The 17,706-nt window shown below is 37.2% G+C and overlaps 1 protein-coding gene across 4 annotated transcripts in view; it reads right to left on the reverse strand.

Annotated features, from left to right (window-relative positions):
- The window catches only part of NETO2 (neuropilin and tolloid like 2), a 31,441-nt gene that overhangs the window by 5,844 nt on the left and 7,891 nt on the right, over positions 1-17,706 (reverse strand). Inside the window, exons 2-7 of one of the 4 annotated variants that reach the window (XM_061355652.1) lie at positions 13,033-13,089; positions 11,395-11,535; positions 9,296-9,544; positions 7,593-7,637; positions 7,376-7,503; positions 3,755-3,983 (exon numbers count right to left, since the gene is read on the reverse strand). In XM_061355652.1, the coding sequence (XP_061211636.1) occupies positions 3,755-3,983; positions 7,376-7,503; positions 7,593-7,637; positions 9,296-9,544; positions 11,395-11,535; positions 13,033-13,089 (849 nt within the window). The remainder of the gene's footprint in view (positions 1-3,754; positions 3,984-7,375; positions 7,504-7,592; positions 7,638-9,295; positions 9,545-11,394; positions 11,536-13,032; positions 13,090-17,706) is intronic. The other 3 variants (XM_061355649.1, XM_061355650.1, XM_061355651.1) reach the window with 3 other exon arrangements.

Raw genomic sequence — 17,706 nt, forward strand, 5'->3', positions numbered from 1 at the left:
GATCCTCCTGTTAGAGCTAATGCAGGGATTGTGATAGTACAGTTTACCTTTTTATCTATTTCTCTATATATAGTTAGAAATTTGTAGAAATAAGTTAACTAGAAAGTTGCCCTAAAGATTTTATGTTTCTGTGAACACCTGATATAGCTCCTTGATATCAGAAAAAATATATTAAAAAATAGCAATAATTCTTTTCAGGATGTTACTTAATATGCATGGGGAATTCTTTATGAATTCTGGGCACTATTCAAAAAACTGATTTTCTCTTTGTCTTTGTAATGTGGTATTTTTTTATTATATAAATGTCTATTATGAGTGAAGTCAATTATACATTAAACAGTAAAGATACATGGTAGATAGATATTCTCTGTGATTTCATAGGAAGAATTTACTCTTGAGCAGTCTGGATTCTCTGAAAAACAATACAAAACCCAAAGAGTGCATCAGAGGAGGGTGACTAATCCTGAATAAAGCACTTTTCACTCCTTCTGTGAGGCTTCAGAGTCTCAGTGACACAAAAAGGAGTAGGTAGGTTCTCCTGAATTTGCAAAGAAAGATTGCACAGGCTTTACTTTGTAAAGGATAAATAGGCTCATCATTTAAACAAAATAGCTTAAAAAGGCTATGTATGTAATAGGCTGTAACACCTACTGAAGTATTTCTGACCAACGTAAAGGAGGATCTAAGAAATTTGTGTCCAGAGTGGATCCATGTGTATCTGCTAGTGTTCCAGTACAGATCTGTATCAAGTTGTAGTTCTTTTGGAGGCAGAGGAAAAATTATGATGTAAGACACATTCCCTTTGTTTCATATATTTGGATGATGCATTCTGTTGCTGCTTCTCCATATGCCAGCAGTGTCTCTATTTTACATTTCTGTGTAGTCTCCTTAACATTTTTTGGGTATGGCTTTTGTTCACAAGTTCATAAGGATAGGAGAAATAGACTTAATTTTCCCTTTGTTTACCTGGGGATTACTAAATCTGCAAGTCACAAGGACTGACTGGTTCCATTCCAGGGCTTCGAGGACGTCACTGAGCTCCTAACAGCTGCCTAAGACTGGTGCAATGTTCACAATGTTCTTTGTATCTAGCATTATTCATGTACTGAATTGAGACACAAATCAATGTGCCAGCAGTGTGCGCCTGCAGCCCAGAAAGCCAACCGTATCCTGGGCTGCACCAAAGGGAGCGTGACCAGCAGGTTGAAGGAGGTGATCCTGCCCCTTTATTCTGCTCTCGTGAGACCTCACTTGGGAGTACTGTGTGCAGTTCTGGTGTCCTCAACATAAAAAGGACATGGATCTGTTGGATCAAGTCCAGAGGAGGGCAACGAGGATGATCAGGACCCTGGAGCACCTCCTGTATGAAGATCGGCTGAGAAAGTTGGGGCTGTTCAGCCTGGAGAAGAGAAGGCTGCGTGGAGACCTCATAGCAGCCTTCCAGTATCTGAAGGGGGCCTATAGGGATGCTGGGGATGGACTCTTCATTAGGGACTGTAGTGACAGGACAAGGGGTAATGGGTTAAAACTTAAACAGGGGAAGTTTAGATTGGATATAAGGAGGAAATTCTTTCCTGTTAGGGTGGTGAGGCACTGGAATGGGTTGCCCAGGGAGGTTGTGAATGCTCCATCCCTGGCAGTGTTCAAGGCCAGTTTGGACAAGGCCTTGGGTGGCATGTTGTAGTGTGAGGTGTCCCTGCCCATGACAGGGGGGTTGGAACTTGAGGATCTTAAGGTCCTTTCCAACCCTAACCATTCTATGATTCTAAATACATGGATTTTTAACATTTCTATTAGCTGAATTAGTCAAATCTGTAAGCAGCACTAGGTATGTGTTAGGTGACTGTCATGCGCAATTAGTTCATTTATGTAAATCATTTAAGAAATACTGATTGTTTTTCATGGTTGGCTTCATATAATTACAAATCATTAGTAAGGTAGAAAAGAAAAATAGCCTACTGATCTGAAAATAAGCAAAGATTCACTTTTTTTCAGTTAGAAAAATTGCTTAGCACTAGATAATTTAAAAATACATGAAACATTTTTCAGACACATACCTTTCAATTACCCTATCCAATAAAGACGGTATCTGAAGTTAGAACATAAATAAAAAAAAAACCTACATACCTTTTCAGGTTTTCTTCTGCCAATGACTTTTGAGTTGCTTTAAAATTGTACATTGGCAAAGTTATCTAGCTTTAGGAGTAGTTAATGTTTCAACCTCTTGCACTCAAAAAAAACTCCAAACACTAAACCCCACAAAAAGAACCTCCAAAACCTCAACTCAACAGAAGAAAAACTCAACCCCACTCCAGTATTTGTAATATAAACGGATAATTTCCCTGGCAAAGTTCATAGCATTTTCTAGGTTGAAAGCCCGATTAACTTGCACTACCACCAATATCAATAATTATATTGAAATAAATGCTACAGGAAAAGCAGTTCTCAATTTTGCAAGTTATGAATTGCAGTAAGCACCAGTTTTAAGCACAATATCTGTTATTAGATTGCCTCTTGTAGTTTAAAGAATAGACTAGTTTGACCCATGCAATTGTTTATTACTCCATCTAGGCAATGCAAGCAATTAGCTATTTCCCTTAAGTCTCTTAAGTCTTAACTTTTAGCTTGTGTTAAAATTTTACTGTTTTATGGAACAGAATATAAAATGCACTTTTTATCTATAACCTAAACTTTTTTGCAAGGTGGTGACCAGGATCCCTTTCAGGACGAGCTACAGACATGTTCGTTCTGTCAAAAAAAGTATTTCTTTGAGAGCAAATCTGTACTACTTCAAGCAGAGCCTTTTCAAAACCTTTGGCATAAGCATAGGTCGGATTTCCTGAAATGGCAGGTAAGTTTTATTCAGCTCTCTCCATGTATTACAGATCTGCTCTGCAGTTCTGAACTTATTCTACTTAGTCCTGAAGATGCCACTTATTTTCAGGTTCTGCAATGTGGACAGTGTTGTCCTTTGTAAACATGAGAGGCAATATATTCCAGCCAGATCAGAGAGAAAGCACTTCAAAGAAGATCTCACAAAAAGCACACTTTTAAGAAACATATCAATTTACAATGGGAATAAAGACTATCTATGTCCATCCCAGGCTGTTAGATCCAAACAGAAATCCAATTTGCATTTACGGCTCTACTTTTAATACAGCCTTCTTAAACAGTTTGAATTTAACTGCTTATTCATGGTTGTGCAACACAACTGGACTTTGCTAAGGGAGCACATGTGGGATTGCTCCAAGCCAGGTGCAGCTGAGGAGGTCGCAGCTTAGGTGTAGCTGAAGGGCGTGTACTTCAGATCTGAAACTGGAGGTAATTCCAGACACTGTGGGGTCACTTGTGTTCTCTAGCCTTCTAAACATCCTGTGTGGGCTTGAGAAAAGCCTGTTGTGGCATCTGTCAGGGAACTGGAAGATGAGGGCTAGTGGGACATTACACTTCAGTCACACTGCTGTCTTTTTAATGTAAGTCTGTGCTCATTTGTATAACTCTGTGAGAAAGACATAGCCTAAGGCTTTATTATTACTGACTTAAAATGAAAAATAAACCTTTTAAGAATGGAGGAAAGCCTTTCTTCAGGAACCATGCTCATAACTGTAATAAAGCAAGTATTTAATTTAGATGCCCGTACATGAAGGAAATGGGAACAATCTTTTCATGTGTTCCTGCTGCATAATATATAGCTGATGCTTTTCCTGAAGTTCCTGAAGTACCAGGGAGAACAGACACTTCAAAATCTACTTACGATCCACAAATGAAGTGAACAGCATTCTGAATCTGCTTAGCCTACTGCCTTCGTCTGCCCACATCCGCACCACACCTGTCCCAGTCTGCAGCATGACATCATTTGCTACAGTACTGCAGAATTTTGCCTTCAGGTTTTCAATAGAACTACTTCCATCATACACAGCAACAAAGTTTCTTTTGCATTCATTTGAATGCTCCATTTGATAGTCGAGAAATCGCATATAAATCTGTTAGAAAAGAGAAATTAATGTCTCTAGTAGAAGTAATACAGAAAAGACAGTCTTTCTTAGCAAATCTTGGAGATGTTGTGTCCCCTTACACATGTGTAACTCCCAATGCACTTTAAAGCTTACATTTTCACATTAAATGTAAATGTGGAGTATTACTTTAAGTGTCTGTTTTGCTTCAACCCTCCCCAAAACAATCTTTACTTAATAAGTTATCCTGATAACATTTCTAGTCCCCTTGGGGAAAAAAAAGAAGGTAAAAACCAACACACTTGCTGAAGAAAGCCCTAAAGAGCTGTTACATGCGCAGCCTATTACTCTAGAAGAGATATGAGAAACACATAAATGTGAAGTAATTTTAACGGTATTTTGACTGTTCTCCTTTCTTCCTTTTTAATTTCTAACAACAATGTTAAAACATGAGGGAAGGAGTTCAGTCAGAAAGGCTCTGAAGAAAAATTACGGAAATTAAAATTTGTGGCCTCAGAATGAAAGCTAATTACTGAACCATAGCACTGTTATGGAAGACACAAGCCATCAAGTCAGGAGTCATCTGAATAAAAATGGAAGCAGAAGAAAAGTAAAGGCTGTCTATCTAGGAAGTGCTAATAAGCGAAACCACTCTTAATTCCTCTAAAAGCAGGGATCTAATTCAAGAGAGGGCAGCGTATGTGTTAGAACATATGCAGCAAGGAAACTGGAAGACCAACATGGCACTTGGAAAACAAAAAAATTATTTTGCTGGAGCAGGAAACTTACACAAGATTGTAATTCAGCTAGAATTATATGAAAAATCACAGGCCTTTTTAATCTCTGGTATGGTTGTATCGGGATTCTCAAAATTCTAGGGGAAGTTAAATGAGATGTGTAACTCTGTGCACCTAGACATGCTGCAAAGGCCATCCTTAAACTTCAAAAATTCCTCAGATAGCCATTATTTTGACAGAGAAGAAATCTATCTGTGTGGAAGCAGAAGTCTCCTGCTCTGCGGGAGAAGAGATGCTTCTCCTCTTCAGCATGCTTCTCAGATAAGGCATGGACTGGATTATTTTGAGTAAGTACAGCCTACAACTACCTCTCAGGCTGCTATTACAGGCTCTAAGGACCTTTTGGGCAGTATGCTTTTTCATGCGTCTGCCTAATGACAAACATCTCCAGCTCGTTTCGCTTGTGAAGCAGGCAAGACAACAGTAGATTAATACATGCTTACTACTTCCATATTACCTATTTTTCCTGCCCTTTTGCTGTATCTCCCTTTTAACCTCAGCTACAGCCAAAGCCTTTTAAAATGGAATTGTAAAGAATTCACTAAAACAAAACCAACCAACTTTGTGAGGGGAAATAAAAAAATATTTCCCCCTCCCCAACACACTTAACAAGCTCTATTGAAAACATGGTTAAATAGTGAGCACAGGAAAAGGCAACACTCGCACATCCTGACTTCTCCTTTCCAATGTTTTCAGAGGCAGGTTGCCAGCTCTGTCTCCCCTTGCACACTATTAAAAGGTGCAGCTTGTGCCATATTATCCCATTCATCTCACTATTGTGTGATTTTCAATATACATTTTTTCTTCTTTTTTTTTTTACTCCCGCTGTCTTTGTTCTCAGCTGCATTGAGAACCTGTCTTCCACTGATGTCTTACCTCACAAACATAGGTGTGAGCTGTTAAGTGCTAGCATATGAGCTGAGAGATGGTATTTTCATTTAATGATTGACTTCATGTATCTGGTGTGAAATTACAAAGGAAGTCAAAAATAAACTAGGACACTTTTAGTAGAACTATTCTCTATATGTGTAAACATATGTTACACGGATTTCAAAAGTCTTTTCACTGCTGCAGTTGTGTCAGTTTTAAAAATTTATTTTCATTACAAAATCAAATTGAGGAAATTAAAAATGTCTGTTTATTTTTCTCAAGAGACTGCACCATATCAGATCAAATGGATCTTATCATCATAATTCTGCCAGAATTGAAACTTGAGAAGCTACTCTCAGAATACTAAGAATTATTTTTCTGTAATGTTTTAGCTCTGTAATTTAGGATGCTGATCTAATCACAGGACTGACCAAACTGTAACTCTGCCTTCTGGCAACATTCAGTAATTTATTAAAATACTTAAGCATAAGACCTGGTGCACTCAAGTGGCAATGTAGGGTGAAAATGATTTTATTATTGTTTCTGGAGGAACTGCTACTATTAATTAGACTAGTGTAGGGCTCCTGGGAGTTGAGTCACTTCCTCAAAGGCTCAAATATATTAATAAAGTTTTAGTTTCTTTTGTGTCTTGTCCTCTTACTACCATCTTTTAGGTTGCTGGGTTTGAACTTTTAATTTGGAAGTTGGTTAACAGGACTGGTTAGTTAACCATTAGGGGTACATAAGAAGGCATAGAGTAGGTTTGTCATCTTGGCAGCTACTGCTTCAAAATATTTTTTAATTTTTATGTACATACAAGCAGAGATATGTGCTTTAATACACATACAGGAGCAAAATGAAAACCGTGTATACAACATGGAGAAAACAGTATGTATTCTTCAGTGCAACTCCTAAGTTATAGTAACAATTCTATGTCTCTGAAACACATAGCTATTGTTTTTTGCTGCACAGGCTATATTTGGAATTATGAATAGAATTTTATCCTTCTCCTAACAATAAAGCTCAAGTTGTTTTTAATGAGCATGATACTGATGCTTTCTTAAGCAGTCTCTAGCTCCATATGCACAATCACAACCGCAAGCTACCCAGGTAATGTATGCTGATTTTTGGCTTGAACAGCTACTATGTCCCTTTAGGGCTTGGGCAGAAAAGCTCTAGCAAATTTTATTGTGTCACTTCAAGAGGGTCTGATCCTATAGCTAAGTCAGAAAAGAAGGAGTGACAATTTCTCAGCTGCTTCCAGCTAAAGCTTTTCATTTTAGCTAAGGCTACTGCTGAAAGTGGGGTTTAAGGTGCTGGATTGTGAATTACACTGGGGAGAAGTAGGTACATGTTCTTCTGACTTTGAACAAAACCAAATTTTCCACTAGAAATGCTGGAGGCAAAATTTTAAAATGTGGTATCAAGATTTAAGGAAATTTATCAAAGCTGATAGCTAGCATCTTTGCCTGCCATATTCCAGTGAAACTGGAGTACAAGTCAACCACCCTTGAAAACTGTTGCTTGAAGTGTTCTGTTATTTTGTATTTTAAGTTTCAAATAACAGGAATACAAGACTGTGGACTTGCTCTGTAAATTTAATTTCAGGAACAATCCTCTATCTGGATTTCCTAAGGCACTGATAAGTAACTAACGTCACTGAAAGTAAGACATTATGCAAATCACAGCTAGTGACTATTACCTATTACTAATGACTTGGAAACTCATATGTTGAATGATACGAATGAAACCCACCTTAGCATTTGGAGTAGCTTTAATTGTCCATATGCAGTCAACTGCTTGTCCTGGTTTTGTTTTTCCTTCTTGTTCTACTTGACTAGAACGTACTATTCCATCAGCTCCTGAGAGCTCAAACTGGCAGTCTAGGGAGAAGATATACTTTGCAGTCAAAACCAACATGATATTTATTTAAAATTTAATGTATAAAGAAATTGTTACCGTAATACTACACCTGGGATGGGATTTAAAATACCTCCTAGGTAAGTGAAGTCAGGATCTGTAATAGAAAGAAGTCATGAATCATATGGGCTACAGGTGCTTGAGAATCACTTCAAGTTTTAGTATAAGCTAAAGATTATGTCTATCACTATATCAAAATAAAAATTGTTTACTGAATTGATTGCAGGGTACAGGGACAGATTTTTATTTTTTTTTGAGAACATTATTCCACAAAGATTGACCTGATCTGAATAAGGTAATGCTATACTGACAGCACAGATTTCCAGCATAACACAAAAATCACTATTCAGTACGTTGTTCCTACATTACATTCTGAAGTTTTCACTGAAAATTTTAAATTTTGTGAACTGAGGGGGGTGTATGTGCATGTCCCCTTCCATTTTTACAGTCCCAAAATATTTTACCACACTCCATGCAGATGTAGAGAAAAGAAAAGGAAAAAAATAATAAATTGGGCCTTCAGTTGCTACAATCTATTGCAAAAATAATATACAGTTTAAAGGTATATTTTAAGTTCCAGCCTGGAACTAGGCTAAGTTAGTTTTGACAGTGATGCTACTGAAATGGCTTTGGAAATGAACTTAACAAAATGCTTAAGTACTGACCCTATGAAAACATTTTAGTGTGCTACTCTCAGTGGACACTCAGTGGTCTTCTTAATCTGAAGTGTTTCCAAGTCTAAATCCCTAGTAAAGTACACAGTTCTATGAGCAGTAAGACATAATCATGTACAGTGTTTTCATGTGCTGTAGGAGTAAAGACCAGTTGAGTAAAGGTGACACTAAAAAGTTATGCCTGTGTATACATTTATAGTAGTAGTAAAGCTGGTATTTGTATACTGTCTTTTGTCCCATAGGACAATAAAATGCTGATAACTACACACGTAGGATTTATGAAGTACAGCAGTCCAGCATTGCACAAGGACACCAGGTCAAATTTTCCCATAAAAAGAATGTCCTGTCAGTTTTAGGTGGCCTCACAGAGCAGATATACTTTCGTTTTAATAAAGACACTGTCAGCTTATTATCTTCTCCTCCACACCCTGTAAACTACACAGTACTTTAAGCAAAGAACAAGTCTGTTGTCTGAGCCTGTGGGTTGAGAGAATCTAGTTACACTGGGAGCTGATGCTTGGACTGCGTAGGCATTTCCTCTGGCTTTTCAGAATGGAGATTTAAAATCATAGAATCATAGAATAGTTAAGGGTTGGAAAGGACCTTGAGATCATCAAGTTCCAACCCCCCTGCCATGGGCAGGGATGGCTGGAAGTGCTACTGTAGATGTGCTTCAGGTGTTTTTGTCATATTATCTTACATTCCTGGATCACAGGCTGTTGAAAACGACAGCTATTTGTCTACATAAATGCTCTTTCCATTACTAGCACTGGTTAAGTACTGGTACAAGTTAGAGTAGTAGAAAGAGGGAAGTTGATAAAGCCTTCAGCACAAACAAGACCAACTGACTTCTTCTCCAGCAAACTGTAGACCTGCAATTTCCTTCAGTCAGTTTTCAAAAGTGGTTTTAGTTAAGTATGCTGTAGGATTAGCAAGATTGAGACTGTAACTACTGCATTGTCATTTTGCCTTCATAGGTACTTAGGATGAAATACAACTCTAGACTGCCAGTATAAACACATCACAGAATTCCATGGGAGGGGACAGTCATTAAATCGGTCAGAACGTTAGGCATCTTTACCTGGTATAAATGAGTACTTTGCTTGAAATCCCTTTCCTTCCAGCTCCTCATCAGAAGTAAACTTGATCCACATAAATCTCCCTGTTGATCTAATTAGTGCAGGACTTTTCAGACCACAGTAACGATTAATGAGAGGGGAGAAACCGAAGGGTCCATCTCGAACCTCCAGATGATCAAAGCGACATTCAAATGAAGGTTCTATGTAATAAGGTTCATCAAAGGTCAACTCAATTCTCTGTCGTGGAGCAGCTAGACATAAAAAATCAAGCAAAAGGTTAAATGAAGATCTACATAAAAAACAAATGAAGACATGAAATAATGAAGAGACAGGCCTCCAGCTACAAAACCTCAGATACACTGTAATAATAATAAAAAAAATGATTGTCAGAGATCCTTTTAAATGGAATTATTTTTGCTTGCTGATCTTTATTATTGAAAATTCAGAAATAAGATAAATTGAATTCAGTGCATGTAACAGATACTAACATGTATGCAAAAGCATTCAAACAAGGTTCAATATTAATTAAAACCAACATTCTGTGAAAGCAAAGTACATTAAAAAAGGACAAAACTTTGAGGGATACAGAAAAGAACGGAAAAGAAAGAAATATGAAGAACTACTTACTGGTACATTTCCAAACCATCAAACCTAAATTTGGAGATCCTTTGGCAGGAGACATCTTTTATTAGAATATTCAGAGAAGTGTAAATGCTTCATATACATTATTAATATGCAGATGACTACTAAGTCTGAACCAGTAGCAGTCTAAAATCAGGACTTGGATCCCTCAGTCCTGAGGAGATGCAGCTATGGCTACCTTGTGACCAGACTTCCACATCTGTAGTTCAGAACTGTGACTTTATATTGTATGAATAGCTTAAATATTTCTTGTTCTTGTCACCTATTAAATTACATGAACTTTCAGATGTTAATTGGTTACCTGGAATGGCAGCATTAAAGAACCACATGCTGTGTGTTGTTTCTGAACGCAAAAAGCAATTTACTTGTATGATTGCAAAATTTTTTTTGGACCTTATACATGAGTTAAAAACATTTGTAGGTGCACATATTGGCATAGGTCTACAGGAATATTTTAGCTAGAAATTGTGGAGGACCTTGTTCTCACTCAGTTAACCATGTTTCTGTATAAGGACTGTGAGGCTTTATGCCCCATGGAAACTGCCTCGCAACAGGAAGATCCAGCAGTCAATCTGATACGTGCCAACACTGAAGCTGGACACATCTGCTCCACTAGCAGGAAAGATGCAGAACTTCAGATGTGCATGCATACAAGCAAAAAATGAGGGTCTGTGAACCACTACTATATTGTACATATAAAACCTCACTGAAACATGTTACTTGAAATATTTCAATTAATTGATATCAATCTAATCATTAAGCCAGCTAATGTTTTTAGCTAACTTCAGTGGGTTTTGGATGTATTCTAATAAGAGGAAAAAATAATTAGTGTGTCCCAAGTCTTGCAGCCTTTACCCAAGATATTCCATTGGAATGTGTTTTTTTTTCTAGTTAATTTTTTTTTTTTTGTCCTCATCACGTTATTTCAGTAGTAACTTCCGCAGTGCTAACAAATCTCTGTATTTTTAGTACAGCTCCATGGCAGTCAGATGTGTCTTTTTCTACTAATAAAGGACAGCGTAAAGGTTTTCTGCTTGTGGGATACACTTTGAATAATACGGTAAGGTCTCGTAAACGCTGAAGACAGTCTTCATGCATCTTTTGTTTTTTATTATCTGCAATATTGGAAGTGATATTAAGATAACAAGCTACAGTTTTAATTTTAATACTGTGTCTTCAAAGATTACAATAGATCTGATGCTGCTTTTTCTGGCTGTGAGGGTATCTGTTATTCTATACAGCTAATTCCTGGATGACTGCATTTTCTATTAATCTGTTGTTATTAGTTCAGAGAGCAAGTTCAGTTTCTTGTTTAGCCAAATGACTGCAGAATTGATTATTTTACCAGTATGGCTTTATGGTACTTGACAGTATAGTAAGATGACACAGTTTTAACAGTTCAAGATTATCCAATGAACAGTAAGATTACAACACAACAAAAGAGAAAAGCAGCATGTACCTTCTAAGATATAGATGCACTCTTGATTTGGTGGATACACATTAGGGTAGTTTGGTGAAGCAAAATGTCCTCCATTACTTGTCCGTACCCAGTTGTCACACTGAGTGGGAGGAATACGATTCATGCCAATATTTTGCCCACCTTAAGTGGAAAAAAAAAAGTGATCAAATAAATTTCTCCTGCAAAGATACAAGTTTGATTTTGCAAAAAAGTGAAACACTGATATAACCCATATCCTATGAAAGAAGAAAGTAGTTTACTTTGGTTGAAAAGCCTCTTCTATGATGCTTGCTAATTTCTAGCAAGGAAAATCTTATGTTTAATTTAGTGATGTGGTATACCTTAGAGAGATCAGTTTCAGAATATCAAATATGTTGAGTAATCCTTGGGAAGGGAAGAGAGGGAGTAATTTTTTTTTTTTTTTACCCAAGCCAGTTTAGACTTTTTGATGTTCTTCTTTCTAAGTCGAATAGAGTGGCTGCCAGTATACCAGAATTATTTTATGGCTTATGTCTTCTCTATTCCTACACAAATAATGTAATCAAAAATACCTGTTAGCTTTTACTGTTTTTGCCCTGATTCCAGATTATACTGAAATATGTGGCCCTTAGGCTAAATATTTATTTACAGTATTTTTTTTTTAATACAGAATGCTTAAAACAGAACAAATTATGATTTGAAGAATACATTAAATGCAACAATGGTAGCTAATAAAATTACTAGCAATAGGTAGGTTGCACCGGTAGGCTAAGGGTCTCATTTAAGATCAAGCTCTTCTGGATATACAGGGAAATATGGTCCTTGACTGAGATTATGCAATTTACTAAACTACTGCACCATGCTGGACCCTTTGCAGGAGCTTTATTAGTTCAGATTTTCTTATCCAAAGAGAAAGGAGTTGGGAATAGTACGATCTCTGACATTCTTCCCAAGTACCTTTGGCCCTTCTTTTTATCAGCAGAACTGGAGTAAGACACAGGATATGTGTTTTCTGCTAGATTTTTCCTAAATCTTACAGGGTGCTCTCATAATGTTATTTATATTTAAACAGTTTAAATTTACAGAGCTTTGAGAGGGAGTCCATGCTGATACAGATCTTGGCTGCCTCCAGTAAATTATATCACCTTCCACTGGTATCTTGGCAGCTTTTGGATTTATGGGGGTGAAAACTTAAGTCTCTCCCTCAGAAATTGTTAAAGGAAATTCTGTGGGTGTCAGTTCTAGAAATTCTTCTCTCCTAAGAGTGGGTTAATTCCACATGTAAGAAAATTAAGTCTTGTGAAACCGATGCCTTCCCCACTCAACAGGCTTTGAAAATGGTTGTGGGTGGACTGTTTGAAAAGCTTGTCAGATACAGAAAACATGCATTTCCATGGTGCTTTTTTTACCACTTCTAAGGTCTAAATCCATAGAATTTTAACTAGGTAAGTGAACTTTCATATTCTTTGTGACTGGATGGCTTTGTTCAACTGGAAAAAAAAGTAGTAAATAAGAGGGAAAAATGAAAATACTGGAATTCATATTGGTAATTCAAGAGCTATTAATATCTGAACACAAATACTTTCAGTTATATTGCTTACTTAAAAATGAGAAAACCATTAAATTTTCTGAAAGAAAATCATCAAACCAAAACTGTACCTTGTGTCTTCTGTGCAACGGCAATCCCTTCCACTACAAAGATTGTTACTAGTAACACTGACGAGAGAAATTGGACAGGAAAAACATCAGTAATTCATCAAAATTATAGACCATTTTCTGCAGTCCTGATTCATGCAAATCCTATAAATTACTAGGCACAACAACTCGGAACATGTAAAAATACATAATGTGCTTTCTTAAAATTTCAACTTTAGGAAACTAGTGTAGTCTAAGTGCACTGTCAGTTTTTCCAGGTTCCTTAAAAAAGCATACGTAAGAATAGTAATCTTTATTGTTTGAGGGAACTTAGAATCATAGAATAATTACATTTGGAAAGGAACTTAAGATCACCTAGTTCCAATCCCCTGCCATGGGCAGGGACACCTTGCCTCCATCCAATCTGGCCTTGAACAATGTAGAAAGGTTCAAGCAAATTATTGAAAGCCAGTATGATTTCAGACCAGATACACTAGAGAGAGCACAAACACTACTGATCATGCTTTCATTGCATCTGTGATGCTGCTCTTCATACCCAGGACCCCCACTAAAGGCTTGAGAAGATCAGCTTGAGAAGATCAAAACAGCTGAGAACTTCAAGAATGTTTGCTAGATTATCATCTGATTTGCAAGCATTTTATAAAATTATATGTTACCTATCTGCTATATAACTTCTATATCCTGAAAGAAGATGCTTCTCTGCTATATTGAACCATATTTATCCTAAACCTCCATTTGGGTAACATGTACAAATGACTTCTCCAGCTTCCGAGAAATTAATCAGGACTACAGGAGACACTCTATGGTCTTACCCCTAAACGGACTTCAGGTGCACAACAGAATTGTGCTCATGAGACTGGTGGCTGAGATGCATCACAGTAGCACATAAATTCACTGATTTCTGTGAATGATGTGGCAGTAGAAAACAAGCAGACACGAGTTCTAACAATGAAGAGACTTACTCTGAGCAGTCACAACAGCTACGACGTGGACACTGTTAGGGTGTACACTGCTGCAAGCACTCTGGTTTGCTGGAGTGTTGTTAGTCTCAGGTGTTGACAGGCTAGTGTTTTCTAGATTTGAATTGACTAAATATTAGACCTCTTTAAGATTCTGTTATAGTCTTTCCTCTAACCCTCTTTCTTCCTTTCCTAAAAGGAAGCTGTCTAGGTGATTTTGCATCTGGCCTTTACCTTACGCTTATATTTGTCTTGCACCCAAGAAGCATCAGTCTGAACAGCATGTAGTGAAGATTCTATATTCCACTATTCATCAAGAGTTACAAAGCAAGTTTAATATCCAGATTTTCCTAAAATGCTGTGTCCACCTCAAATTATTAGGGATTACCAGGAAGGGAAAAGAGAATGAAGTAGAGTATATTAATTACGCCAGTCTTCAAAACTTTCACTTGCTTCTGTCTTGAGTATCTCTACAATTCTGGACAGGTACTGGAGAACTTGAAAAGAAGGGCACCACACTGTTCCGCACAGTAGCTGGCTGAGGGGACACAGGATACAAGTCATAAAATACCAATGGTCCTTGAGATGGTGAATAGAGAGCAACTACTTGTTGTCTCTTCCAGTACAGGAACCAGGGGTATTAGACAAACCTAAAATGAGATTTTTTTTTTTCTTTTTAATGCTTATACTTCATAATACATCCTTGAGATAGAAAATTCTGTTTCACAAACCCCTTAAGTCATAAGTTGTTGGAACTCTGGTATACTATTTGGGAAAATATAATTTGCTCTACTTTTATACTCGTCCTGCTTTTCTATCTCTGTGAAGAAAGAGATCCAGACTATATGGACCTTTGATTTGAGCTGGTGTCACCTTTCCCATGTTCTTAATCTCATTGTTAATACTAAGTCAGACAGGCACAGCCTTACCCCTGCAGGGGGGAAAAAAATCAGCAGAATTTTACTGTCACATTCAAGAATTCCATTTTATTTTCATGGTTTTCCCCTCTCATTTCTCAGGCATTTTATTGGCTCATGCTGAAATGGCATTTTCTCTCTGTTTTTCCCTGAGTTGCTGTTAGACTGAGCCCTTCAGACAGTTCCAGAGTAAGCAGGCACTCACTGTGTGCTACAGTGATTTCAACTGAACATACCTAGACGCAATGTTGCATCTTGGCATAGATACATTATCTCGGGGAAAGAAATCAAGGTCTGCCCCTGACAGTGTTCTTCTAGCATGTGCAGTTTATTATGTTTGTTTCTGATGCCCTTTTTCCTCTCCCCCCGTATTAAAACAGGCTGCATGTCATTGTAACACTTTCCTCCCTTGTATGTTGAGTTCACAACCCGGAGTGCTCTAAAATACCATATTGGGCTTGCAAACAAGTGATACGTTCCTAGAAGTTCATTTGATTTTTAGGGATGGATTACGAGGTAGTAGGTTAAGACTTAGGTATATCTGCAATAGTTCCACATTCTTAATGTACTGAAAAATATACTCCCTGTCCCAATATAAAGTATCAATTGTTAATTGTTGCTGACACACCCTAGATTGAAAATTCATCCTTCAGAAGAAAGTATCTAGTACCCATTATTGGTCTTCAAGTTATAGCTATTCACTTGTCTTTAAAGCACATAAAATAAACAAATATTGCATCTTTATTAACGTATGAATGACGTTAGTTTTCAGATACTTTTATTCAGTATTTCTTCTATAGAAGACACTATCTCAAAATTATTTGCCATTTATTTTTGTGGCTTCTGTGGTTAAACTGCACTCAGAAGATCAGTGTTTTAAGTCCATGAATTTGTAATGCATTTGTACTCCTGAGATCACTTGCCCCTAATGATCTTAACAGTGGTTATAAAGTTGTCTATGTATTTTCTTTGGGTTTGGGGTCTTTTTTTTGTTTTTGTTTTTGGTTGTTTTTTTTTTTTTTCCTATACTGATTTTGGAGCAATACTTCAAAGTTGTTTTTTATCATTGAAGTAAATGCAGTTTCCATATGTAAATGCAGTAAATGTGAATGCAGCAAAGTAAACGCAGTTTCCTTTGCAAAACACGTCACTATGTTTTTAAAGAAAGATGTGCTGTGCCCACCCTCTGTTTTGCAAGTATACGGCAATCTCTATATACTTGTGATGCTTCTAAAAATGTGAAATGGATTTTGCCTTTTTTTTTTTCCTCAAAGCAAACAAACACAGAAATGTGAGTAAAATAAATATTTTACTGATGAGCAAAAGTAGTGCAGATAATTCAAGTGAAAAATCTGGGGGTTTGTTGGTTTGCTTTGGGTTTTTCTAGTAAAGCTATCTACATTGCTAACACTGTTACAGTATATCTTTTTTTTCCCCTCTTTAAAATATCAGAAAGCATCTATGTTTATTTCAATTATTGTGTTCTCTTGTACAGATAGCAACAGTAAGAACAGATGTTCAGTTACACTAACCAGTGATTTCCCTTCTTAAAATTATGTGGATGCAAGAACAAAATAAAATAATCCTAAAAGGAACTGAGAAAATCTGACTGGCTTTCACTAAAGACAGACTGCCGTTTCTATAAATAGTCCAGAATATGTCTGTGTAAGTACAAAGGAATAGTGCGTATTTCCTGCTGAGAAGCATGGATACGCAGGTAATTACAGAAGATAAATGAGCTGAATATTTGCTTTACTGTCTTCCTTTTGTCATGGTATATGGATGAGTGGACATAGTAAGAATGAACTGCTACCTCTTTGTTCACTGCCCTTTTCATCCTCTTAATTTTTAATCTCTTCCATCTCTTTCCTTTCCTTGGCAATTCCTATCCTTCCCATGCTCTCAACAACCCTTAAGATGTATTCAAGGCAGGTAGCAAATGTTTAAGGGCCTTTCTCTGCTATTAGTTTTATCCCAGAGGATAATATGATAAAGAAAAGAGGTGTGTCTGACTAATACTCTGTATGTGTGCTGTCATTACCCCTGTGACACTGGTAGCAAAGGGGTGGAGAGAGGAATCGTTATGTGTTCTTCTCGAAAACATGGGACAGGGAGCCTGAGGGTAGTATTGCCTTAACCATGCATTACACAAAACAGTATACGACACCAGACGGGGTTTCTGGCTGAGAAAACAAAGCCTATTAATGTTCAGGATGAAAGGAAAAGAAGGGGAAAAAAACAGTCAGGATGTTCTTAAACTGCTCCATTAACCCATTTTTGTGTGTGTTTTAAAAACAACAAAGCTATCACTTGGTGTTCTAAATCCATGCCACTTCCTGGAAACATATTTTTGATTCTCAAAGACTAATTTGGATTATACAAGTCAGTAAGAAGGAAGGAAGATGTGTGGGAAGAGCTAGATCCTGTAGCATGGTACAGTGAAGAGCTAGTGCTGAACCACTGTTGTGGACCACTGTCCTGGTACTGTATGCGAGGACACAGACACAATTAGAACAGACATGAGATACTGAACTCCATTCACCAAAAGTCTTGTAGCACTTTGAGAAGATGAAGAGTGATCTTGTTATTTCTGATGAACTGAATTTCAAACAGTTATAATGCTCCTTCATTTTTCCTCTTTAAAGTCAACTTACATATCACTGTGACATGACTGCTCTTCAGTGTGGATAAAAGGTAGACTTCAGCTCTATGTTCTACTATTGTACAGGAAGCAGAAGTAGTATCTAAACTTGCACATGGCTTACTAATGAGAGCAACAGCACAAACAGTGCAGGATTGCA

This window comes from Neopsephotus bourkii, unplaced genomic scaffold (assembly GCF_033783945.1).
Source record: "Neopsephotus bourkii isolate Nb327-2 ecotype Australia unplaced genomic scaffold, CSIRO-AGI_Nbou_v1 NB_818, whole genome shotgun sequence".
NCBI classification, from domain to species: Eukaryota; Metazoa; Chordata; class Aves; order Psittaciformes; family Psittacidae; genus Neopsephotus; species Neopsephotus bourkii.